Here is a 27,267-nt window from a genome sequence, read left to right on the forward strand (position 1 = left end):
GAGGGAAATCCTCAGAGCCATTTATGATTTATCCTCATTATTTCCCAAACTGGATGTTTAAGACATCGAAAGTCTGGTTCTATTGCTAAGACTGAGAAAACTCTTTAGAGCTACAAAACCAGTATTTAGTTACTGAAGTGTAGATGCTCTGCATGAAGATGCCCACAGAGATACAAAGTCATCATGGAGTCAGGAACAGCAATCAATCCATCCATCCCAAGTCTGCAGAAAAAACAGGACCTGATATTCTATCCTACTAAAAGGAACACAGCTGTGTAAGGAAGGGGAGAGGAAGAACTACAACTAAGACTAAGTATATGAAAAATTAACTCTGTGCTGTTCCCCCTCCCCACACTCCCAAAGATTTCTGATTCAGATGATAGTGAGTTGATTTACATTGTCATGAAAAAAAAAGGCCAGCCACTCCTATCTTGACACACCTGCCCACTCCTTGGATGAAGTATTTGAAGCAGCTTATTTTCTTCTTCCTCCATCGTCCTTTTATTTTTCTCCTTCAGAGAAGTTAGTCTTGCATTCAAATTTTCTGTTAGCATACACAATCACCTGGCAGCTTTAGCCCTTTCCTAACCACACTTCAGACTCTTAGCAAAGCACCTTAAGCTCAAAAAAAATACTGGGTTGTAGGGCAAATACAAACTCTACTTATGCATCACACTGTGCACTGTACCAAGGGGTAGCTGACTATGTAAGTTACTATAGCAACTATTTTCATCTATTGCCCTGGAAATTTCTCCTTAGGCAGGAGCATCAAAGCAGCACAAATGTTGCCAACGACCCTGAGCTAGATTTTGTCTTGACCTCAAGGAAAAAAAAAAAGGCCTAAATAAATAAATAAAACTTCTTTATGCTGCAATGCATGCACTCACCCAAAGAAAAGGCAATGGTAATGTTTTACCTGCAGAGCAGCCCTTTTAACCCCCTAAATATAAAATCTAGTCATTAATAACCACTTTTCTTGTGTTTGGGTGTATAAGATGTTCATCCCATTTTGATTGCCCCAGCCAAACGTGCTCACATCAGTAGCAGAGTTCTCAGGGTGCCACACATGTTGAAAGACACGGACTGACATTTGCTACTTGTCTAGAGAAATACAGGAATATGGAAACAGAGAATAACAGCACTGCCTGTTATATATGTGTTTTGTAGTTTCAGCACTTGTAAGCAGCATTTCCAAATCCCAGTTCTCAAAATGCAACAGATGTGTAATATGCATCCAGCTTCAAAATTATCTGCCAACGATTCTGAATTGGTCCTGTGTTTTGCATCATCTTCGTGAAAGTATAATGGAAGACTGAATGGTTCATTTAAATAATTTTCTTCCTGATTATTTTATATTTGAAAATCCACAAAGAGAAAGCCTGGACTGTATTATTTTACTTCAAAGACTCCATGGGAGGAATAAGTGCTTATTACAAAGTCTTATCTTAACTGACAGGAAGCTCAAACAAAGGTTTCATTATTTGAGTATGAGCATCTGAAGTTAAAGAGGAGTCAGAAAGACAAAAGAATTGGACAATGAGAACCCCTTTCCTCTTGTGCCCAGCTTTGCTTCCACTCTGAAATTACGCACAGATCATCATCACAGCTCCCCAGTCCGTAACCAGGAGCACAGGAATGCATTTTGCAAAATGTCATACAGATTTCAGGTCTACTGCTATAGATTATGGTGTCTTTCCCCTCCCCAGGCTCCCTTTTTCTTTTTTTTTGTCCTGAAAATAAATAAATAGCCACCATTCAGTACTGTCCATAACATTTTGCTGTGGCACCAAGGATTAATCCCTAGGGTCACACTGTGCCTTATTTGCAGTGAGCGAGATACTGGTTCAGAAGGCCTAAGCACACTTACTTGGGAGATAACAGATGGTAATTCCAGCACTGCAACACTTCGTGCAGCTTGTCACCTTGGAAAACCACTTCAATACATACCATTTATATCCTGGCTAAGACGACAACGAAACACCCAGAGTAAGGACTACCGAAGGTGTATTCACATAATACCTGGAGCAATACGGATGCAGAATCTGCCCAGGAACACAGATCTGCAGCAAAGGTACTATTTTAAGCAGCTTTATTAAACACGAAGAGCAGTCACTGAATACTGCAGTACAAGAGCTACCCGAGGCAGACACTCACAGATATTAATCAGATTTAATTTTGTAAAGTAAAAGCATTAAACCATATTTACATTTCTGCGTGCTGATGAAGTTTAATGGGGCCTGAAAAAAGTACAGACACTTTAACGCAGCACTTCTTCCAGGCTGATACATCCTGCTCCTCAAAAGGGTAACATCAAAATGGCTATGCTCGTTTTGGTACCCTGTCACTGCTGTATGCCATGCAGGCTTGGGCTGAGTTTTGCTTCCAGGTCTGCTCAGCATCCCCTTTGTAGGTGGTTGACCATCCACAGCTCTTCCCTCCCCAACCTCAGAACCTCTCTCCCACCAGGCACCCTCAACTGGAATTTCCTGCAACTCTTGTCAGTAGCTCTGCATTGCCTTAAAAAAGTCCTCTCAGACATCTGTAAAATGAAAGAGATGGAAAACGTAAATAGCACCAACCAGCATGACAGATGTCAAAATTACCAAAGGCAGGGAAAACATACCTTTAGTAGCACTTGCCAAGTTGAAATGAGGCAACTTCAAACAGCATTACAATCCATGGAATCCAACTGGCCAGAGAAAGCAGTGCGATACACTGAAACATATCTTGAAGTGATTTAACTAATCTGCTGCTCATCAAATACACCTATGTATATGTAAAACCCTTCAATACGAATGAAAAACAAAAACCCACAAGACTGGGTATCAGCTGCCTCATTAACAACCTCACTTTGAAGATCAATTTTAAGCTTTAGGGTAAATCAAAGCTTTTAGATCATCTTTCTATAAATTTTAATTTACACCTGTGAAGATGCAGGTAGGCAAGACTGGGGCAGGTTTTTTTCCACGGAAGCCACTGACGATGTATTAAGTAGATATAGAAGAAGCACGCATGCCTTCACATTAATCTCCCTCATAACATAAGGAGGACAGTTACTCTTCTCACCTACTTTTTCAAGTTCCTGAATTCTACCACTTATCTAACAAAGGACATTCAAATGCAGCAGAGGCAGAAGAATACTAGCATATGTAAAGAAAAGCAATTTACACACGTCCTTTTACATACTGTTCAAACCCAACTTACAGTATGTTTATATGTGATATATGTTTATATTTGGGATGCACAGTTCTTGCTTTCACAAGAGAATAAATGTTTAATGCACAAAATATCAGGTAAATAGCTATTAAATGAAATCAGATTTAAATCTCTTTCATGCTTCAGTTAGAATTGATGTGGATAAAAACATTCAAAATTTCAGATATTGAAAGACTTAAGCCATATGAGAAAAACCCGAAACTCACAAGCACACACCTCCCCAAAAGGAAACTTCACTGAGGTTTAAAGGTATCCTGAAGTATCTATTTAATCTAATATTTTGTGAGTATTCTCTTTAGTAATCATAGTGAGAAATAATACCAGATTCCACTGCAGACTATTCAGTTCTGCCAGGCTGTATGCCAAACAGATGTAGCCTGAATAATACAAACTGCTAGATAGATGCGTGTATCTTGTCAGAGCTCAAAAGTCAAAACATTTGAAGGAATTTTAAGAATCTCTGGTATGAGCAAAAAACAGCACACATTGCTACGTAGCTAGCATTATTAGAGAATTAGCAATGTAACTTGAGAGACCCCCATCCAAATGATGTTGTTCAGATGATCAGACTCACAGAAATAAACCTTTTGGCAATAGATGCCTCAGAACTACTTTCCCCATGTTTCTCCTTATCAGGTTGAAATCAAAAAGCATTGAACTGAGGGAACTGAACTGAACTCAGGGAAAAAGAGAGACTAAACTTTGGGTTGATACGCATCTAAACGGAGAGACAGCAAAGAAGGAAGCAAAAGCTGAAATGAGCTGGTGGGGAAATTCATCTGTGTATTCAGTCACCACAAAACACCGGGTACTTCATATTCAGGACTTTTCCTACCTCAAAAGCTACGTGAGGAAAATACACCAAAGTACAGGTTATCTGACTCATCCAACCATAGGTTTTACCATAGGCAGAGCTCCAATTATGCCCTCTATTTGAGCTCCAAATGGGAATGTGAAGATAAACATCATTACCGTTGCAGAATTAGAAGGAAGTAAATGACATAGAAAGAAAGATGCACCAAAAGGGAAAAGTCAATGTTTGGGAACAGCAGTAATGACACCCGAGGTAAAGAAAGATATCAGCTGGAACAAGGACTGGAGTAGACGGAAATAAGCTCTCATACTTGAACACTTGGTGTCTGCAAAGGTAATCATCTCCTCTTCTGTGTGTGTGGACATGTACATCCATGTAAACACTTTTTCTTCTTTTAAAGCTAATGCTGATGCAAACAGATTAAAGAGTAGCCAGAGAGTGCTTCTGCTGACTGATAAAACGCTTTCATCAGCTAGACCAGTGGGTCTTAAAAATAAGAGGCAAAAACCTATAAAAACAATAAGCAATTACAAATAAAATGGAGCACCCAGCTTCACAACACTTCAGTCATCCTACAAGGCACCAACACTGTCCCTCCGAAACAGGCATCTGCTTCAGTATTTTCATATACAGTTCACAGAAGCAGCATTTAGCTCATGCAATGATAAACCAGTCTTACTATTTAAAATACACCAACCCTCCCTGCCTTTGTCATGGAAAGTGCTACACAAGTCTTGCATATTCCCAGAAGTTGAACATGAACTTTTGCTGACTTTGGTTAACCTGTTAACTGAGAACCCTCTAAACAGTGTGAAGCATAGCCAGGTGTTTAATTAGACAATCAATTACATGGTTTTATAAACTGGATAAGTAACAGGTAAAATTTAACAAAGAATTGTTCCAAGTTAGATAACTCCTCAAAGGGAAAACTGGGAGCATGTTAAAATCCCCACATCAGAGAAGAAAAACACTAAGTTTGTTTGGTTTTGTTTTCTGAATATGGTTGTTTATACTAACAGTAAAATACATTTTTATGAAATTGTGCCCTACTAAGTCATAGGGAGTTTTGCCATCATCTTCAATAGGGCCAGGCTTTTATCCCTGTTCACAGCAACCTAGAAAGATTTGTATTTGTTAAAGGACCAATGTGCAACCTCAGAGATGCTCCAAGGCATCTCTGTAAATACTCTATGGGTACGAGTGGAAGCTGGGTTGGGAAGCAGATCAGAACCACCAACTAGCTTGGAATTTTGATGCTTTGCCCAGAACATCACTTTCTAAAAATAAAAACAAAATTCCCTTCTATCATTTCAGTCAGGGAAGGCAGAAAGACAGAACAGAGGAGCTATACAAATTTGGCAGGCCTGGATTTACAGAGCTGCTTTTGTAAAGGATGTGTTCGAAGAGATAAGAGACAAGACACAACGCTTGTTGGACATGGTCCAAATAACACAGCAGAAAGTGCAAAATACCCTTCAAAAACCCGCACAAGCCATTTTTTGTCAGAAAGTAGGAAAGTTTCAGTCATTCTGGTATCTGAATGCAAGTTCTATAAGCCTGCCAGCAGAGCCAGAAGACAAGTCGCAAGGATTTTGGTAGGGTTTACTTTGTTTTCCCTCTGGGGGGAGGAGAAAATAGAAGAGAGCATGCTCAAAGGAAAGACAGGTTAGAAATCCAAGTTAAGTTCTGCCTTGGGTCTCATCCTTAGTTTATTCCACTTTCTGGAGTGTTTATTATTTTACATTAATAGATTACCCATAATTTACAGAAGGTATGCATATAATGAGGTACTTCTTATCAGAATGTAAATATTAGCTTTAAAAAGGAAAAAAATACTGTTCCTTCTTGTCATTCTATGGTTTGATACTTGCTCCAGCAGCTGCTACTACTCCTGTTAGCCAGAAATGGAGGGAAACTGAAGTCTGGCTGGGCTTGCACACTGCTAATGGAAATGCACACTCTTCACGTTAGCAATATTACTTTCTTACTCTCCAACTCAAATGCCAAGGACGCATTAGGACTTCAAAAAAATGTTACAAAACCTCTAAGGTTAGAGGTGACCAAAAACCACTCACTCAGCAGTAATATATGCAATTGGGATTTGCTCTTCAGCAACAGAGCCTGAGGACACAGTGACCATGGGGAATGCCCTACTGCTGCAGACACATCTGCACGCAACGCCTTGGTCACTGGGCATCCAACATCAGAGTGAAGCAGCCTTTTGTTTCCTTCCAACTCAGCAGCCTGGAAAGATTACCAGCTGCACTATTTAGGCCTCCATACTCACCAACAAGCTTAGACTGTTACCCTGAGAAGCCCACAGCCCAGGAAAAATCAATTTTGACCAGTAACACCAGACTTAAAGAGGAAGGACAAGCAAAGACTTTCCTCAAAGATGTAAGTACAGGCTACTGTCATCATCTGCAGACCCCAAAGGCCTCAGCGTCAGCTGGTATCAGCTCTGTCTTCAGCAACCCTACACGTATTTATACCAGCTGAATATCAAGCCTTTTACATTTACTTAAGGTACAGAAGCATCAGTGAATACAGATGTCAGTAAATCTTGCTTTCTAAAATATTATTCATCAACATATAATTCAAATGGTAATTAAGAAGTGTTCACATGATTGATGACACATTTAAATTACAGGTTTCCAGCACTTTTTTCCAGTAAAGAAAAGATGACTTCCTTTTTCACTTGCCGCTTTTTCAAAGTGCAAGTCCATCTAACAGATGTCTCACAGATCTGCTTGTCAATGTAACAAGTTAGACTTTTTTATCACGACAAATGGTATAAACCACACAGCATTCTGTTAAACTCAATATTGACACATCTGCTTACCACGTGTATTAGTAGCCATGTCAGCCACTTTCTGAAAGGCATCCAAAAAGGCAGCAGCTGCTACTACTGTAGTCCTGAAATGCATACAGATAACAAAACATTAGCAGTGTCTCATTGCTGCCTATTTAATTATTGCCAAAAACATTTAGGCTTATAAAGAATACCACTGTGAACTTGCAGAGGCCACAAAAAAATATCCTCTTTTATATCTGAATTTAGCCTTTTCCCTCCTTCATTTCTTAATCCCTTCCTCGCTTTGTGTTAGCACTATGGACTTGGAAGCAGCCATGCTAATTCCGTGCTGTGAATTGCACAGGACAGGTGCTATTTCAAAAGAGCACAGCCATCCCCCTTCTAGCTGATTTCCTCTGATGAACTAATATTAAGCAGTCAAACATGAAAAACAAATCTAACACACATTATACTGCACCCATTAGTGTACAAATTACAGCCACTGCTATTTCCAGGGAACATGTATATTTTAAGAATAAGCATGCAGGACCTTCCTTTTATCTAGGATCCTGGCCAAACACTTTCCTGAATTTCTCATCTGAGGAACATGAGCATCCCTTGAAACAGAAAATAGCAACTTCTTGGAAATCAGACTGCTCTGGAGTTCTTGGGCAAATGGGAAATGAGAGAAAAGAAGGAAAAAAAAAAATCTCAAAAAAACCCCAACCCCCAAAATAAACAAAACAAACAAAACCCCTTTCTGATCCAGTGCTCCTCCAAGCAGGTCCCTTCCCGAGATGTACACCAGCAATCTTGGAGACTCCACAATCCAAAGCGTCAACCCCACTAGCCCCATCAGACCTCCAGGTTTGGAAAGCACATACAGACCACACATCTCTTCAAGTGGACAGCAAACATGAGTTACAATTTTTTTGGACACGTTTGTGCTACATAGGCAGGCCCTAGAGCCCTAAACACCTTAAGTCAGTACCAGATTTCTGATGGATTTATAGTCTGGTTGACCCAATTTAAGTGAAAGTAGGCCAGGGCTCTACAGGTAAAGGGCAACTGTGCCCTCTCCACAGCTACCTCGTGGTTCTGTTTCTGCACATCTCTTCTACCAATTACTCCGATTTCCTCTCCTGACGGTAACTGTCAGCCTCACCAAGCAAAATCCTGAAGGAAGACCATCAAGTTCACTTTGTTTCAAGAGCTCCTTGCTACCCTCCAAAAACCCGGGAGACCTGCAGAAAAGCTGATCCTCGGCCAAAAAGACCACAGGACTGCTTAATTAGGTCAGATTTTATGCAAGTCTCACTCCAAATATGCTCAAGATACGGGGGACATAACTGGCAGCATAATAAATGGCCTACTGACAGCACAAAAGATTTGAACACAAAAAAACAGGCTTGAGAGGACCAAAGGCATAAGGACTCTCCACATGCCCAGGAGATTAAAGGGAAGGCAAAAAAAACCCCAACCCTGACAGCTAGCTAGCAATATTGAGCCCTGGAACGAGATAACCTTTTCTGGGATTTTCCTTAACAGTGTTTGTGTTCTTCATCTTCCAAACTTGTGGGTCATGCTGTTATTCGTGTACCATCTTGTTAATTATTAATTATATTGCTAATAACAAAGTTCCATTTCTCCAGTAACAAGATCCAGGAAGACCTGGCTCCAGCTCAGATGACATCTGCTCTCCTTTTATCAGAGCACACAGAAACGAACCAGAGGCAAATGGCTCACATTTGCTAGAAATGGACAGCAAATTCTCAAACACAGGCTTTCAAGCTGCCTGCTTGCATGTTCCTGTAGCTAGAAAAGCACTACATTGAATGCAACACCACAGGACTGGGAAATAAACAAAACTGTCCCTCATGCCTTCCCAGAAGGCCTGGGTATAAAGAGTACAAAGGGCTAGGAAAGTTCTCCATTTCTCTTCTTTCACTACTTCCTCTGCTTCTTCCACACTCAATGTGACATGATTGCTGGAAAAGGAAAAACCACTTGCAAGCGTGATATTTTAGGTATGGCATGGAAGAACAGCATATTCCAATTGTTTAGGGCAAATGAGCCTAAACCCTAGCTTCTTCAGGAACAGTTCACAACACAACGCAGAACTGCAAAATAGACTGCCAATAGCCATAGCTGTTAGCACTGCTGCTGCTGTGAAAAACACACCAATGCTCTGGAGAGCACAGCAGAGATTGTGGTTTCGGGAGAGTTTTGAAGAAATGGAGCTTGGATTCATATTAGCAGAAACAAATTTTACAAGTGAATGAATTCTAGAGATAGCAAAATTGGTCTGAGTGTGATACATATGGCACTTATTAAGTAATCCAGAATGCCATTTGCAACGTAGACCCCAATAAAGTAAGTTTTAATCATCACTGATAAATGATCTAGCACAGGAATTCCCTTTGTTTTTAAGGCAGAAGAAAGTACTGTCAAGACTACCAAAGACTTTAATATTTTGAGCCGTCTTCTAATATAAACCTGCTGTATTCCACACTAACAAGGACAACATAGGGCTAACTCCAAATGTGTGTTCACTAAACAACAATAAACTATCTTTCCAATTTTCCATTAGAAGCCATGAAATTTAGCTCATTTTATGTTTATTATGTACAGCTGGTGGTAGATTATGTATTTTCCTAAATACATTAAAACAGCAGTAGTAGTATGTGAAAAATTACATATGTGGGTGTTGACTATGAAATATGCACAATTTTACTAGGACATGCTTAGCAAGTTATCCTGGCAGAAGCTGCATTTAATCTTAATGTTTGCACATACAAGGAATTGTAGGGGATCTTGACTGTGTAACACAAAACTTACCGAAGCTGAGACTGCAGTTTCCCAGCTTTATTTATGAAGTCTTCCCACACTGGGTAACTACCCTGCAAGAAAAACAAAACACAATAATGAATACTTAATTTGAGCATTCTGGTTTTGATACTCCAGATCAAATGAAACTAGAAGTAAAGCAATAACTAAGACTTTACTAAATCCTAATCCATTAACACCAAAATACATTTTCCCAGCAAGTTCTCTCTCATATCCTTAGACACCAGTCCCAAGCAGGTGGGACATCAACTGCTCCTGAATCCAGATGAACCTCTGAGGAGGCTTTACAGATTTTTCCAAATAGAAGCACTGGGGGAGAAGAGGGATTTCAGCTGAAGCAGAGAAGAGAAACACCTGAGTCCGGATGGACACAGCAAAATCAAACCTATTAGAAGTAGGGTGCTAGGATATTGCAACAACATGTACAGAAAAGCTCCCAAAACAAAAGGCGGGATCCCAGTTGTTCTTCTCTACAAATGGATTCCCTGTCCTTACCAGGTTCCCATCCCCTTTTAAAAAAAAAAAAAAAAAATTCTTTTAAAAGCCTTTACAATAAATGTCTGAGTTGACCAAGAGACCACCTCAAACGCTGTCTCAAGGTAACTCAGCAATCGGGTACAGAAAAGGCACAGTGGCCATAAAACAACAAACTTCCCCAACAGCTGCCCTGTAACTACAAGACCTGCTTCCAAAACAGTCTCGAACGACCTTGGAGCTGATTTCTGAATTGAAGCTGATAAAGCAGCGTGGTATTGGGCATATGCAAAGTTTTTAAGAAGGTTTAATTCTTCTTGACTTCAAGTTTCCTGTAAACTTTTTCCCCATTTTTTAAAATTGTGTTAAAAGCCCAGGTTTTCATTTAGAATATGAACACCAAGCGTTCTTGCAAGTTCTGATCTTTATTTTCCAAAGTTTAAAAAAAAAGTGCAGATTTTTATGGTTAAAAAAAAAAAAATCATCCTTTTTAGACCAAAAAATGTTAACTTGCTCTCTTCAGAGCAAGTGCAAATTTTCTGTTAGCAGCAAAAACTGTGGTAGAAAGAAACCTCAAAATTTCCCTTTGACTGGAGACTAGAGAGCAAAATCAAATATCCCTGCTTCCTTTAATAAAGGTATAAGACTTTCTGTTACCAGAGCAACGACACAATAAAACCCAGATAAGGCAGATCCTCAAGGCTAACATTACTCCAGCTCTGACTGGAAGAGGTTGCAAGCAAGTGCAGTTGCTTGTAGCAAACTCGATCCACCCCAATAAACTGGTCCACTTCTTGTAAGTAAAACAAAAGCCATTGCCTACGCTGCCATGAGAGGCCACGTCTTGTTCCGGGCAAAGACAGCCCCTTCCCCAAAAACTGACAGCCAAATTCCAGCTCCTCAGTACACCCCAGCAAGGCAGCTCCCAGACATTCACGCACCACAGCGGGATCCACTGGAATTAGACCTGGAGTCAAAACCAAAGGCAAATCCCAAGCCTCCCTGTCGACTCTGGCCTTGGTCACAATTTTATGTTCTCTACTTATCATATTTTGAAAAACACGATGTTTTTGCAGAGATGTTGTGTGTGCATCTCCCACACAGTCACTGCACAGCAGGGCTTGGGCAGTGCTATGATACACCCAGATGCAGAAGCTGCTGCCATAAGGCCACTATCAAGGGTACTAACTGGTACTCTACATATTTTTCAGCAAGGGTTGTGGGGTTTTTGCTAAAAGAAAAGGAAAAATACCAAAAAAACCCAATGTAAAACAGGTGTTCATAAAACCTCATTATACCTACACGCAACGGAGCCAGTGGGAAATGCAGAAGGGGACAGAGAAAATAGCAGTTATCTGTGTGGCGAGACCTAGAATATAAAGTGCTTTGTGCTAAGCAAAAACTGTCAGACATTTTAAAAAAAATGAAACAAACCCACCAATTATTTGAAAGAGGAAAAAAAAAAAGCCATTTCCTTAAACCTGTTAGTCTTAACTGAAATCCCCTACCCCGAACCCTGTCTCTGTGTTTGCCTGCATGCCATATATGCATTATGCATGTGTATGCCAGAGCCCTGAAAGCCCTGACAATTAACAGCAGGGCCTAAGGCTTTACTGGATTCTTGAGCAAAACGCAAGCCGGCAAGCGGAGGATACCAAAGCAGCCTGATTATGTTTCCATCTCGGTGGTGTATTATCCAGCTAAACGTGGCTGGTGGCATGCAGGAGATTGACACCAGCCTTACATTTAGCTGCTTCACAGGGAAGCTTAAGACACTCCTATAAAAACACAGCTCAGGAAGAAATAATTTTTTTTTTTTTTGCACCAGGCTGGCCACAAAGCAAACAAAATTGGAATAGTCACCCAGCATTTCCACAACTATTGATTCTTTGTCTTTAAAAGTGTAGTTCTCTTTAAGCCAAGCCTACTTAAACAAGCTGTAACAGCTCACTTAAATTGTTTGCTATATTTGTTTGGTTGAAATCAATGCAATCTCTTCACCTGGGCACTCCTACACTGGCCAAGAGCACCTGATCTCATTTTGAACAGTAGAAAAATGCAGCATTTTTTTTTTTAAATGTCACTGAATTAGTAACTTGGGTGGTGGGTTTTGGTGTTTTTTTTGTTTTGGTTTTGGTTTTTTTTTTTTTTTTTTTTTTTGGGGGGGGGGGGGGTGTTTGTTTGTTTTTTTGCAATTGTTAAAGAAAACCTTTCAGCAGTTTTGCAGCCATGACATTAATTCCTGCATTATCTGCTCAGCTTGCAGTATCTTGATCTGTTTTCTGCAACTCTGAATTCTCTCTAATAAACTCAGCTGAAAATTAAGTGGAATTTATTTTATCTGTGTTCCGATAGAATTTGCTTTCACTTTTCCCTGCTGAAGCCACATCCCCAAGCTCACCTCTCTTCTCATAACACACAACTCGTCTTACACATAAATTCTGTCGTCCCTTTGAGCTTTTCCAAAAAACACTTCCACCATCACATCCCTGCTGAAACCAAAACCCCATTGATTCCTACCTACAGCAGAAGTGCACAATGCCTATCACTTCACAGGCCCTAATAACAGGGGTTTATCCCACCTCCAGCACCTGGGAAGCAAGGAAGCCATTTAATGATGCTTGTGGGGACAAACGAAGGAGATGACGCAGGAATCAGACTAGTGCTGTAAATACTGCAAGGCTCCAGCACCCTGGGGAGCAGCTCCTTCTCCGAGACCTCTTCGCGTGCCACCTTGAGCACGGCAGCCCCACTGCCGCTCCATGTCTCACCTCCACATTTGCAACGATAGTGCTTGCTTTTGTCAAAGCAGCCGTCAAGAGAAATGTTAATGGTGCTGGAAACCACACACTAAAAGAGCCATAAAACTTCATCCTTGATTTGACATTTATTACCTTCTCAATTTAAACACAAAGAAATGGCAGGTGGAATTCGATGTCTTTGTCTAAGAAGCGCTTTTGCGACGTAAAGCCACTTTTGAAGAGTAGTAACACAGTATTTTTAAATGCTGTCTCTCCCAGAGCTTCCTCTGCGCCTTCTGCAATTTCCGATTTCAACGAGCTGATAAAGGAAATCAATTTTCCCCCCTTTAAATGTCAGGGTTACTCAGGCCCTGGCGTTATCTGTGAAAGCAGCAGGCCTCCTCCACCTCCAGTCCCGCTCAGAGAAGAGCTGCTACAGGAATCTGGGTCACAAATCCTCTTTTTAGCTCCTCCTGGGTTAAAATAGAAATTGGTTACGGTGCGGGTTTGTTTAAATGGTTTTCTTGAAAATCACTAATGGTTTAATCCGGGGACTACTTCCCCCAAAATAACTTTGTGCCCAATTATTTCTTTAACATCAGATGAAGAAATTTGATGTGTCTTCCACAAAATGGGTGTTTCACCATTACCATACAGCACTCCATGGCGCCAAGCCCCCTCAAGCTGCCCAGCCCTTGGCTGCTTGCCTTCCCACCCATCGAGGCATGCCACCGGTAAGCCATAACATGCCATTATCCTACCCTATTGCTTAATTAGTTGGTTTATAGGTGATTAGTCACCTGATCCCAGGGCCCAGCTCCAGCTAATCTACACTGAACACAGGCAGGGAACTGCCTTTCTACCTCAGGGCTTAAAAACAAAATGGTGCCTCGTGCCCGTCACCAACGTAGCCAGTCCACAATTATGGACATGAAACAACTTTCCCTCAGGGACAGGCACCACAATGAGTGTTTGAAAGGCACCAGGCTGAGCTGGCAAAGCACCTGCAAGTGCCAGACACCAACACCCAGACCTGCCAGTGTCCACCCAGACAGCGTCCTCCATAATGGCAGCTCCTGGGGACGGGTCCTCCCTGCCTGCTGCTGGAGTGGGAAGGAGAGGGGGCACCACCTTCATTCAGTGAAATCCCATCCGACATCCAGACCCATGGACGTGAGCAGATGTTTTAATTTTTGTCTGTCTTCCTTACCGTTCAAATCTATTTTAATTGGCAATAAATTTCACCTTCCCCAGTCAAGTCTGGTTTGCTCATGACAATAACTGGTAAGTGTCTTTGCCTTGTCTTTGCCTCAACCCACGAGCTTTTTCATCATATTTTCTCACCTGTCCCATTGAGGAGGAGCAGTGAGAGAGTGGCTGGGTGGGTGCCTGCAGCTGGCCAAGGTCAGCCCACCATGCCAGGGAAGACCAGGCAATGCTTTCTAACAGGCAGCTTTGGAAGGAGCATTTAAACCCTGGATGGATGGAGAACCCCTTTTTTTTTTTTGTGAGCCGGCACAGCCACGCTACACAAACACAACTCTACAAGAGATTTATTGACATTTGGTTTTTCCCTTCCGTTCAGGCCAGCAATCCTGCAGTAGGAGCGAGAAGAGACCCAGACAAGAAACTCAGCGATTTCTCAATAAAGGAAGGGTAGACTTGCAGCAAAGGATCATATTTACTGAAATTGTCATTGATTACATCTCATGTTGAGAATAGGAACCCAGATTGTTGTATTTATTTAAGATTACAACTTGAGTATCAGCAGTCTTGACAGTTTAAAACTGTTCTGTCACTCTTTCTGCTAAGAAGTTATGATTCTTCTTTTTCCATTAAGAGAAAAGACACTTACTTCCTTTAATAATTTATTTCCATGCACCCCAACTCCCACAGACGAGACGCATCACATCTTCTAAAAACCCTTGACAGCGTTCTTTTAAGTGCTTTCATTTATCAGAAAGGCTTTTCAGCCCTATTATCAGCTCTTGCTGGGACACTGAGTACAAAGGCAGCAGAAACAGTTTGGTATCTTGTTCACAGCAACAACCCATCTAAGCTTTTGGGGCAGGGGGAAAGAGACAGAGAGCTGCTCTACAGTAAAGCAAATTAAGAATCTGATTTTGGCTGTTCCAGCTAAAGAGGTAGGAGAGAAAGGGACCAGGCGGGCAGTGCCTCGGTTTTTTCTCACCGGTTATCAAAGCAAGAGCTGTATGCCTTCCAGAAGAGTACTGAACAATGACTATCTGCAGACTTCAATAAAATGGAAAAAAACACTACACAGGCTACAGGAGTTAAGACTTCTACACCTCAGTGTAGTCGTTCAGCTATGACCAGCTAAAAAGCTGAGTCCCAAACACACATCACTGTTATCGAGCTTCACACCCTAGTAACACATCCAAATACCATACACCTATCTTTGGAACAAAAACTGTAACTTTGCTCCTGCATGTGTCCTCCTACCTCTCCAAAGTAAATTATGAAGAAAACAAAAGATTTTTTTATATAGTTTTATCAGATATCAGAATCACAAGGATTATTATGAATGTCTCATTTCTGTGGTATTCATTACACTACCTCCAAGTGGCAAAGAGACTTTATTGTGCTAGACACCACACAAAGTCACAGATGCTACACACAAAGAATGGCCTTGATAAGCAAGTATGGTTTGCACACAGAGACTATCACTTTTCCAAGGGGCCTTCAACAGGCAAAAACAGGAAAAAGTGGAGGGGAAGGAGACAGAAAAACAACCACAGCCTGAAAAATAAAAAGGGTTCTGGCCACAGATGTCTCAACACATGGGAAGATGCAAGGGTTAACAATCAGTTTCCCTTCCTAGCTAACATCTGGCTCTGGAAGTTTTTCTTCTTTTCTAAAAAAATCAGTAGTCAACTGAGGAAAAGGGCACTTGGCCAGCCACAACTGCAAGACTTACAAAGCACAACCAAACATTAATACGTTCCTCTGTGTAATCCACAGATTTAGCCAAGTCCATGACTCATGAATAAGATTGCCTAGTCCTTTTAATAAGCCACAAAAGCTCCTGCAACACACAGGTGAGCAGAGAATGAACATCATCTTACACAAAGTTCATAATTGCTCTTCTCCATCCAAAAAGTTCTGCTTGTTGGCTGTGCCTCTTTCTAGGTTGAAAAATAAACAATTGAAGAGCCTGTCTCATGAAGCTGTCTAAGCTGCATCTATTTCCCAATCACTCACCAGAATAGTCTCAATCTTTCAACAGTCTGAAACATAAATTTTGCTGGTGAGAGAAACTTCACTCTTTATGAAGATGCAGAGGTGTACACAACACCTATTCCATGACTTCTTTGGTTTCACTGACCTTATTTCAAATATACAGAATCATAGAATGGTTTGGGTTGGAAGGGACCTTTAAAGATCATCTAGTCCAACCCCCTGCCATGGGGAGGGACATCCTTCACTAGATCAGGTTGCTCTAAGCCCTGTCCAAACTGAACATGAACACTTCCAGTGATGGAGCATCCACAACTTCTCTAGGCAACCTGTTTCACTGCCTTACCACCCTCATCATAAAAAAAAAAAAATCTTCCTTATGTCCAATCTACGCTCTGTATCTACCCCCTATTTCTTAAATTCAAAACCAGAACTGAATCAACAAAGTCCCAATACTGATTTCAAGAGCATCCCATAGACTGATGTTGTCCATCAGCTCTTTTCCCGTGGTGCAGGACAAGAAACAGTTTTACTTGCAGCAGAGAAGTTTCAGGTTGGACAATCCATCCAACTATAAGACCAGTTAACAGGCAACTCTAAAAGGTCAGGGAGCTTCCTTTCACTGGAACTCTTTAAGGAGGAGTAAGACATTTATATAGAGGTCTTCTAGGAAACTGTAATACTCCCACGAGGCAAGGAAAGGGGCTACCTGATTGCAAAGTCCCTCCTGTCTTTCTAAGCTAAAGGTACTGGCATGCACAGGGGAAGTTCAAGCTTAGCTCCAGCAGCAAAAGGGACTCTCAACTCATACAGAACGCTTGCTGGGCCAGGAATGAAAAGTCATCAACAGCAAGAGACAAGACATGAACTTCACAGGATTTCACAGCAAGAGCTGAATGCATGCGTTACTGAATGGAGGAGGAGACAGGTACAAACTCAGGGTTTGAGAGATTACAGTACGTGCAAGTAAAAGTAAAAGCATGTCAAAGATCACATTAAGATGTCATTCAACCTGTAACTACCCTTCAGGAAAGAAAGCAGGGGTAATTAAAATTAAAGTCTTGTATCCATACATCTATTTCCATTATTTCTGCCACTTGTTTAGGGAACGGCAAGGTTAGAAACGAGTTTCCCCTCAGCATGCACAGTATAAATAGGCATGCCAAGCTTTGCTTTCACAACATGATACATTATCACAACATTGCAAATTATGCAACAAAACACTACTGAAAACATCTCATACGCTATTAAAAAACCTGTCAACTAGATATTTCTTCTATGCACCACAGAACCACTCGTTTAGTATTTTCAAAACTGTTTGGTTTTCAGTCTAAACAGAGTATTAGGACATTGAGAAAAGACAGATAATGGTGGGATATCTTGAGAAAGTAAAGACTAAAATCCAACCAGGAAAGTCCAGAAAAGGGTAATCACCCCACTGGGGAAAAAAAACACATAGATATCAGTTATTTCTACATTCCCAAAACCACCTGAAGAACTGTAAAGAATGCCCAGTTCCCTGAGCACTGAAATGCAGCACTTCTTAGCAAGAACACAGGTATTTATTAGTCCTCACTAACCATTTAAAGGGGGAGAGAACCCAAGTCTGGTACCATTCTGTTGTTAAAAGCTCTAGAGTCTTTAATTTGTATTATAATAAAGCCTGCACCGCACTAGCCCATATTTAAACATCCCCAGTGGAGGATACCAGTTGCCCCATGGTTGTGACTTCAGTTTGTAGTACAGCAAGGACCTGTGAAAACTCATTCCCCTTGGCTGCTGCATGGCATCCTGGCTTACAACCCAACTCATGGGCCTCCTTGCAACGTCAATGGGGACCACGTCAAGTCTGTACTGTCTGCAGCTCAGTGTCATATTTTGTAAGATGAAGAAACTCAGCTCCAAAGCAGCCACTTTGTGGTTTAAATTCAAGATTGGATAATTAGCAAACAGAAGTTATACTCTGAGAAGATACATCATGCATAAACATACAGTCTCTCCCTCTCTAAACACAGGAAGTTATTCACAAGGAGGGGGGTGTGTATGGAACCAACTAGCCACAGCTTCTAGAGACCTTTTATCCCACACTACATTAAAAAAGTTGGACATTAAGTAGTCTTCCAGAGGAAGCATTTAGTTCCACATTCTTCCCTGCAGGTCTAAACAAGTTTACAAGCCTGAATAGCAGATTTCTCCTCAGAGACTCATCAATACCGCCTTTCATCCACTCAATCATTAAGTGGCCACTGTGCATACTCGGCAGCTACTTTCTAAACCCACAGTATTTCAGCTGGATCAAAATGAAGATAATTAAAATATCAGGAGGCACTCATTCAAGTTAATGCCTACATAGGACAGCCTCAAGCCAACATTCCTGGGCTGGTAACACCACCAACACCACTGGGGTCTCATCACATCTTCCCAAGCAAGGAGAAACCTTCATTTCTGAGCATTCATTGCTTGACCTCAACACAATCTCCATCACACAAGCACTCAAAACAATCTCCAGGACCCAAGAAGTGGCAGCATCTGTTGCCAAAGTACTGACAACCATCTGAGCTGAAGAAAGAAGTATGTCATCGGGGAAAAGGCAGCAGCCAGGTAGCAAGTTTTTTTAGTGCTTTATGAACTTTGGCTCTTAACAGATAGTAAAGTGCAACAACACTTGTCACAGGCTACTTTCTCTCCATTTCACTCATGAAGCAATTGCTTTCAAGCTCCAAGTTAGACACTTGGTTTGCTCATGGACAACGAGCAACCACGAGGTTTGCTCATGGACAATTTTGTTAGGAGGCATCTCATCACAAATGAAGCTTTATTAACAAAAAATCCCAAATTAAGCCACTGTTAAGCCACTACACAAAGGGCTTCAGTGATACTACTAAGCACACATCTGACTTACATGGCAAAAAAAAAAAAATCTCATGCTTAGGAAGCGTGGTGGCAGTTTATGTGGAAGACAAAAATGGGAACAAAAGAATATGAACCTTTTTGTACCATGAACCAAATTTCTCTAGTTACACACTCATCGCTAGCATTAAGCACACCAACAGAATCAGTGTTCACAAGTTCATTCCTGCAAGTGTTCTTCTGAAAAATATCTAAGGTGATTTGTTAAATGCTGTTTGTACACCAGCTAGCATCCTAGAATTAAAGTGAACTACACAACACTTACGGTTGTTGACCAGAAGACTGAAAAATACAGAGCTCACACACAGCCTCACAAGACAGACAGCCAAATTCTTCATGCCTATAGTTAAAGTGCTCCAGCCAGACTTCTCCACTAAGAAACTAAGATGTCCCATAATTTCAGTTACAGAAGAATAGTTCAAGACACTTGTGTTGAGAGTTGATCAGTCATTTGTAGAGGTCATCTCTTCTGCCTGCAAACACTGGGTTATAGTCGGGGAGGAACAGCAATACGTCTTAAGCAGTAAAAGCAAGTGGCAAAGTGTATGTGTGGATAGAAACATGTATTACACTGGGAGCTTAAAAACCACCCCCTCATTAACTCTGTGCTCTAGATGCACTCAATTCCTTCCTGTCCTAGGGGAAAGGAGTAGAAGTCACTGAACTTGCAGCCATAGCTTGCCTTTCTGTAAAATGGGAGCCATTCTTTGGAGCTAAGTCACACACAGAGCACTTTGAAGTTGAAAGCTGCTATGCTCTTAGCCACAAAGCTACCAGACATTTTGACTCCAATCCTTCGAAACATCTCAGCATTCAAGCTCTCTCACAGCCCCACAGGAATAAGTCAATCAACGTCCTTAAAGGTCAGCACAGATGCCCGTGAACAGGGCAGTGCTCGGCACATTACAGTATCAAGGTAGACGTAATTTTGAAATCGAAAACATACACTTGAAGAGGGAAATGCATTTCTGTATGTAGCCTAAAGAGGCTACTCTGCTGTAAAGAGTAACCTCTTTACGGTACTAACTCAAACCTCTCTGTACCCATCTTTGCACGTTCTGAAGTAGACTGAAAAACCTTTTTAGATACAGTTCCTATTTTGCTCTCTGCCATGTAATGCTTTCTGCTTATCTTCAAGACCACACTGTCTCTGGGTAGGCCATGAACCTTAAAAATGTTTTTCAGAAGCTGAAAACACACAGGCTGTTAAACAGAAGATGCTATTTACAGACTCCCAGGAATACTCCATCAATTGTAGCAACTTCTGTACTTTGAAAAAAACATAGCAAAAAAAAAAAATTGTGTTTTTTACATATTTTAAATCAAAGATTTTGGTACAGCTCCTGCACCCTCAGAACTGAGGAAGGAAGCATCAAACTCTCCCGAATATCACCCTTTGTTAGGTATTAACCAGCGCCGAGCCTGTAATTGCACAAACTTCTTGTTCTCCAACATTTGTTCAGTCAATTGTGTTTCATGCAGCGCTGCACAACTCCTTCCACACTTACAACCTCACAAACGCTATTATACAGCCCTTGGCGTCCTGTCAGATCCAGAAGGAGTACTCTTAAAAGACATTAAAAATCCTTGCCCTTGGTATGCCACAGAATAAACCAGCCTCATGCACATTTATGTAGCGAATGCTCGGCAGTTGTATGAATTGTTAACACTCACTGGATCAAAAAAGAATGTTTCCCTAAAAAAAAAAAAAAAAAAAAAAAAAAAAGTGATTTGTGAGTAAGTATGTTCCCAGCTATGCCCTTTTGCATGAACCCCAGTATTTAAGCAGGCATGCAGTAGCTGTCTTCCTGCACCATCATTCAGCCTTCACTGCACGTCAATCCCTCACCCTCCAAGATGTTTACAGAAAGATACTGCAACTGCTTAGAAAAGGCAAGGAATTTCAGTGTACGCAAACCAACCATTTGGGCAAGCAGGTTTTGGGAGGCAGCGGGGGTAAGAAATCAGTGCAGCCAGCTAAGCCCAAAATGTCTTGGTGGTAAAACCTTTAAGAAAAAAAGGGAAGAAAAGCTGCATAGAGCAGAAATGAACTCATTTCACACTTTTTCGGAAGGGGAAGAAATGTCAATTCACTAGGTTTGGAATAAATCAGTTGTCCTAAAGACTGTCATGCAAGGCACTTTTCAGTGCAACACAGCATGCGTGGGAAAGGGAGGACAGAGCTGCCCTTTCCTCTCCAAGCCTGTACCTGTCTGTTGCACATGAAACATTTGTTTTTCCTTACAAAAGTTATCAACCTTAACAGCTGGATTGAAACTAGACCTTAAAATCATTGAACTGAACATTCCTAATCTCCACAGAGATCCCAAGCTTCAAATAAAGCACAGCTGCAGAAGAGCTGTTGTAGTATGACATGTCAGGGTAAAACAAATTTGCCCAGATTTTCTGATACACATGGGCTGTCCCTTGGATTAACACAAATGCAGAGGACCTACAGCTGTACTTGCCAAAGTAACTGTCTCAGCATTTCTATTTGTTCCAACAAATATTTTTTCCCGCTCAGTTTATACTATTTGTGTGAATAGCACAAGGCCATCTCTCACAAGCAAATCACGCCTACTTAACAAATGGCTCTTAATCCTTGATGTGACCACCCCCCAGCTCCATCTTCCACAAAAAGTGAGGTTCAAATGCTGCTTCTCACCGGTCACTTCCTAACAGGAGATAAGAGGCTGCAAAAACATAAATGTTTCTCATGGCCATGTGTTCACGTCTTTCTCTTCTGCTTTGACTAAGAGCTTTGCACAGCAAAGGTGCACCACCCTCGCATCCAAGAGTCCCAGCAGCAGCAATGGGACAGCAATGAAGGGAAGGGTTCACCTCCTTCATAGTATTAAAGTAGAGGTTACTGCCAAAAGCAAAAGGTCGATTTTATTGAGTTTTCAGCTAAACAACTATAAGGCACATACACTTAAAATAAAAGAATTTCTAAAATTTTCTAAAATTTCACTCCTCCTTTGGGAACCTTGTTTTTGTTCACCAACAGGATGAGTTTGCAGTCCCCCTCATACATGCACATCCCTCACATGCGGGGAGATGGGTGAGACCAATTGGTTATCTTCACCAGACCCATAAAAATTTAGTAAATCCTCCCAGTTGGTATAAACAAAGTCACAGACAACCTGTGTTCATCCAACTGCTCATTGCTCATGTTCCCCCCATGACCACCCCAAGGGTGTCAGGAGCCATACACATACAGCAAGCCCCTGCCCTGCCAAAACACACGCTGGCAGAAGATGAGAGACAAATAAAGAACACGCAAAAAGGAAAAGAAGTGGCATCAAGCAAGTGATGAACTACAAACCCTGCCAATTTTCAGAGGTGTTTTCTTGTTTTCCCTTTTCCTTCAAGATAGCAGAGAACAATGCGATTAAGAGGAACATAAAATCAAGACTCGGAAAAAAAAGCTGCATTAAAGAGAATCTGCTCTGCAGGAGAAGACAAGATCTTTTGAAACCCTTCTGCAACAGGCCCTCCCAAAAATTATGTGCACTGATTTGCTTTGCACTACAAGAAATATTGAAATTAACAGCACATTACAGCATCTCATTTTTCAATTGCCAGAAATGAGTTAGAAACCATTCAGATCAAATACTCCCTTCCCACAGGGAGCTACAGAAAGTATGATGCGTTCAAAGAGAAACCACACAGCATTTGAATGCAGAACACAAAACTACTCCTCCAAGGAGACATACATGCTTTATTTTTGCTTTTATAAACTTTGATTGCTTTGAAAAAGATTTTGCAGAAGAGTATAACAAATTTGAGTACGTGGCACCTATGTGACGTATCATAGGAAACACCAGGGCTGTGACAACGGACCAAAACCTAAGGATGGGATGGTCAGACTTTTCCCACCTTTATGATTCTTTAATCTGATCTTAAAATCTCAAAGCATCAAAGCCCAATTCTAGAGCACAACAGCCAAGTACAATTCCCATTGTGGACATTCCACAAACAACCCTGTCACCATGTATATTATGTAGTACTCAACAAATGTGACCCTTGTTTTGCATGGAAGACATGGACTTCTCTTGTCAGGAGACTGAAGTTCCAGATGTACGTTAAAGTGCTGTATACATGGGATGTTTATTATCCACTCTTATATTTAACTCAATAACATCGTTTCTCTAAAGCACTTGGCTTTACGCTGAATTATTTTGGATCTTGTTTTGTTGAGTATTAACCACAAAATTATTTTTAGTAGAGGATGGAAATAAACGTATGGTTTCTGGAGAAAAATACTAAAGGCAGTGCAAGAGATAATCTTGCTACCAAAAAATGTGACATGTTAGTCATGCTGGCATATATTGCCCTCATTAAGTTTCAAAGTTAACACAGTACTGAGACAAATGGAAACAATCACATTACTAAGAATTATAATTCCAGTTCCTGTAACCTTGTCAAGATCAAGGAGAGCTCAAAATTAACAACAGGTACACCTGAGCTGGTTCTCTGTTAGTGTGAACAAAGAGAAAAATCAGTCCACACATAGTGTATCTTCACCACCTTGGCTGCAGCACCCATCTGTATCCACTGGCAAGACTTTAGAGTCATTTTAATACACTGTTGATAAACTTAGTTGTAAAGATGGTAGGGTTAAAGGCAGAGCAATACATATGATAAAAAGAACCTGAAAATTTAGTTAAAAAAAAAAGGCGGATACTGCAGCAAATCCCTCAGCACTGCAGGGCATGTGGGGCCTTGATCACAGCCTGCAATGAGAAATAGGCACAGATAGTGCACTTGGGGATGTGTGGGCAGACCCCTACGCAACGTCTCCAAGATTCTGCCAGAAACCTACCCACACAGACCTGACTACGTGAAACAGCACTTAAAATGCTAATTTTCACTTTACTACTAAAGGTATGATGAGTTGAAAGGTCCTGGTTAGCTGTCAAAAAATAGCTACTTTTTCTTCTAAATTGCCACGATCCTTTGTGCACAATTCACAAAGAATCCTAGGGCATCTCATCAGCTGCATCAAACTGAACTACAAGTAAAAATTATTTGTTCTACTCATGCTAAATAACGAGCAGATTTTTTTAAACTGTAACAACCACCACGGTGCTAAAGATCTGCTCTGATTCCTTCCAAACCTCCCCCCCCAGTAACTGCCTGTTCACAAAACAGGTTCCACTACTATGGTGGATTAAGAAAAAAATATTCACACCTGTGCCCATCTCCATAAGCTCATATCAACATGTTTCCGATGAGCAGCATTCCCATGCAAGTAACAATGTACAAGGGAAAAAAGAAAAATAAATCCACACAGCAAAGACCCATTTGTTTAAGAGCAAGAAATAACAAATGCATCACTTATCGAAAGAAGCAGAGAATAAACATACTTGGTGTCCCTCTGTGCTGAAACCCAAAACCACACTTCATCTGGAACAGAACATCTCCTACGTGTTCCCTGCACAGCCCACTAAAACGATTCCAGGATTTGTGACTGTTTCCTGCCTTTTTTTTTTTGGGGGGGGGGGGGGGGACGGGGACGGGGACGGGACAGGTGTGTTGTTTTATTTTAAAGTGCAGTCACTATTAAAAAATACAAGGGGGCTGAGAGCCCGAGGAACACCACCGCCAGGACTGCAGCATTGTCTTGACAGATACACACACACACACACACTCCCCCTCCTCTCTGCAATCTGCCTGCTCTTGACAAGCTATGCTTTTAATTAAATGTCTCCCAAGATCTGTTGAAAGTGCATATGAACCCCTGCCAAAAAATAACTTCTAGTGCAAACAGCTTCTCCCCCCCCCCCCCCCCCCCCCCCCAAAAATACACTAGAAGCCATTCACCTCTGCCAGGCTCCCTCCTAGAGCAAACCCTGTCCTCCTCCACCACTACTTGGCAGCTCTTTTTCCTGCAGCCCTCCCTGCTCATCAGCCCTTGAACCGATTAAAACACTCAAAGAAATCCCGTGCCCCTGGCCGGGAGAAGTGGATCGTGCATGGTCGCTGCTCCCTGACTTTAAATCACGGCAGTACCCCATTATCTGACCGTCCCTCAACATCTCCCGACAACTGCATCCTTCCCAGCCGGCCCTGGGAGGAAGACAAGCTGCCCTTGTCCAGGGGAACACTGCAGTATTCTGCAGTACGGCCGCACGCCGGAGGCAGGGTGCCTTGAGCCCTGGGGTTTGGGGGAGGCATGACTAGCAGAACACAGCAACGCTTTTACGCTATTTATTTCCACGAGCGAAGGGCAGGAGGCATCCGCACGTCCAAAGAAAACCCTGCAGAAGTGCCCTTGGCTGCCAAGGATAGATTGGGAGCACCTCTCTCAAAGGGACCCTTTGGCAGAAGGGATCGGTGCAGCCTGAGATTTCTGTTAGAGAGGAGAGACCCGGGAACTTGAGACCTTCGCATTCATCCACAGAAAGAAGCAAATACCACCTCCATGAGCATAGACAGCATGAAAATAATACCACATAACCAACTGAGCAACAATTTTAATCCAGGCACGCATCAACTTTTGAGCATCTCCAGGCTGAGATTTTTTGTTCCATCGCACCCATCAGCGTGGCACAGAAATCCCTACATTGCCCTTTCCAGCCCCACCCCACGGCTGATATGCACCGTGCCCATCTCCTCCACACGACGCTCCCGCCTCGCTGCATTTATTCTGCTAGCGATCTGACAGCCCAAAACAGCACCAAAAAAAAAAAAGGTGGAGGCAGAAAAAAGAAAATTAAAAAAAAGAGACAGGTTTGGAAAACGCTGACCCTGGTACAAGATAACAGCTTGCATGTTCGAGCAGGAGAGACAGAGGAAAGAGGGAAGGAGGGAGGGAAAGGTGGTGTCCTGCAAGCAACTCACAAGCCCCAAACCATGGGGGTGAAGCATTTACAAGGAGCTCCTTGCCAGGCTGCTTCCACCGCCGGGGGACACGCACCCAGTAGCCGGGGCAGGGTCCCCCGCAGCAGCAGCCCAGGGCCGGGGTGGGGTGGGCGGCCACGCCGCCACCGCTGCCCGGTGCGGCTGCATCTCATGGTGCAAAGTTTGCCGGGCCAGGCGGGGAGAGGTTTCCTCTCACCCGTGTCCCTCCCAAAACCCTTCAGTCTCTTACCTTCATGTCGCTTATGATGGTCTGGAAGAGCCCTCCGAGCGCACTACATTCCTTCTCTATCACAGCCTCCATTTTCCTCGCTCGAGCACACGGGAGGAGGCAGAAACTGCTGCAATTTCACTACTAAGCTAAAGAAAAAATTAGCCCGATTCCCACCTCACGCAAAAAAAAAAGGGGGGGGGGGGCGCGCAAACAAGCCGTTGTAGGCAACAAGGAAAAAAAAAACCAACCAACGCACCTGAACCCCTCTCTGCCTACACCTCTAAAAATTTAAAAACGGGGGAAAAAATAAAATCCAGCGCTATTGGCGCCTCTCTCCTACACACACCTCCACGCCCCGCTGAGGAGCGCCCGGGGGTTCAGAGCCGAGCGGGCACTACCCTCCCACGCACGGGCAGCCGCGAAATCCATCTCTGCGCATAATGGCCCGAGCCCCCGCGCTGGCGGCGGCCGCCCCGGCCCCCCGCGCTTCCCGGCACGGCGGCGCGCTCAGGGCAGCGGCAGCCCGCAGCCCGCCAGCTCCGCGGCGCTGGGCAGACGCGCACTCACACCCCCGGAAAAAAATAAGGAAAAAAATATAAATCTGTACAAAAAGAGCCGAGACCGCGCGTTAAGCCGCTCCTCGGGGCGCAGCCCAGGGGGTCTCTGCCAGCCCCAACGGACCAGGCTGCAGCGAGCGCACCCGACCCGCTGCCTGCCCTCCTCAGGAAACACCGGGCCCGCCCCGCTCGCCCGCCCGCCGCTCCCCCGGCGGCGCCGCCCGCCCCGCCCCGCCCCGGCCCCGGCCCCGGCCCCGCCCCGCCCCGCGCTGTGCCCGCCCGCGCGGAACGCCCCGCCCCGCCCCGCCCCGCGCGTCACCAGCGCGGCCGCTGATTGGCCCCGCGGGGCCGATGGTCGCCGGGGTGGTGGGTTCGCGCCCCGCTGCCGGCGCGCGCTGGCGGGGCGCGAGGGGAGGCGGGCGGGGGCGAGGCCTTGCGGCCGGGGGAGCCGCGTCCCGCCCTGAGGGCGGGAGCCGCCTGAGGGCTTGGCAGCCGGCGGAGGCGGTGTCTTTTCTGGTGACGTGCGGCGAAATTGCCGAAATTCGGCCGTTTCTGGTGAAAAATATCCGCCTCAGCCCACCGATTGCGAACACCTCAGCTGAAGGTACCCGGGGAAGCGACAGGCAACCGAAGAGACG

At 43.0% G+C, this 27,267-nt stretch overlaps 1 protein-coding gene across 9 annotated transcripts in view; it reads right to left on the bottom strand.

Moving 5' to 3' along the window:
- Positions 1–26,789, bottom strand: part of MTSS1 (MTSS I-BAR domain containing 1) — a 128,077-nt gene extending 101,288 nt beyond the window's left edge. For 2 of the 9 annotated variants that reach the window (XM_075495244.1, XM_075495246.1), the window contains exons 1-3: positions 26,091–26,245; positions 9,663–9,724; positions 6,873–6,946 (exon numbers count right to left, since the gene is read on the bottom strand). In XM_075495244.1, the coding sequence (XP_075351359.1) occupies positions 6,873–6,946; positions 9,663–9,724; positions 26,091–26,162 (208 nt within the window). In that variant the 5' untranslated portion in view covers positions 26,163–26,245. Of the gene's footprint in view, positions 1–2,206; positions 2,415–6,872; positions 6,947–9,662; positions 9,725–26,090; positions 26,251–26,328 lie in introns of those variants that run through there. The other 7 variants (XM_075495242.1, XM_075495243.1, XM_075495248.1 and 4 more) reach the window with 7 other exon arrangements.
- Between the last annotated feature and the right edge of the window lie 478 nt (positions 26,790–27,267).

The sequence above is a fragment of the Mycteria americana genome, chromosome 2 (assembly GCF_035582795.1).
Source record: "Mycteria americana isolate JAX WOST 10 ecotype Jacksonville Zoo and Gardens chromosome 2, USCA_MyAme_1.0, whole genome shotgun sequence".
In the NCBI taxonomy this organism is placed as follows: Eukaryota; Metazoa; Chordata; class Aves; order Ciconiiformes; family Ciconiidae; genus Mycteria; species Mycteria americana.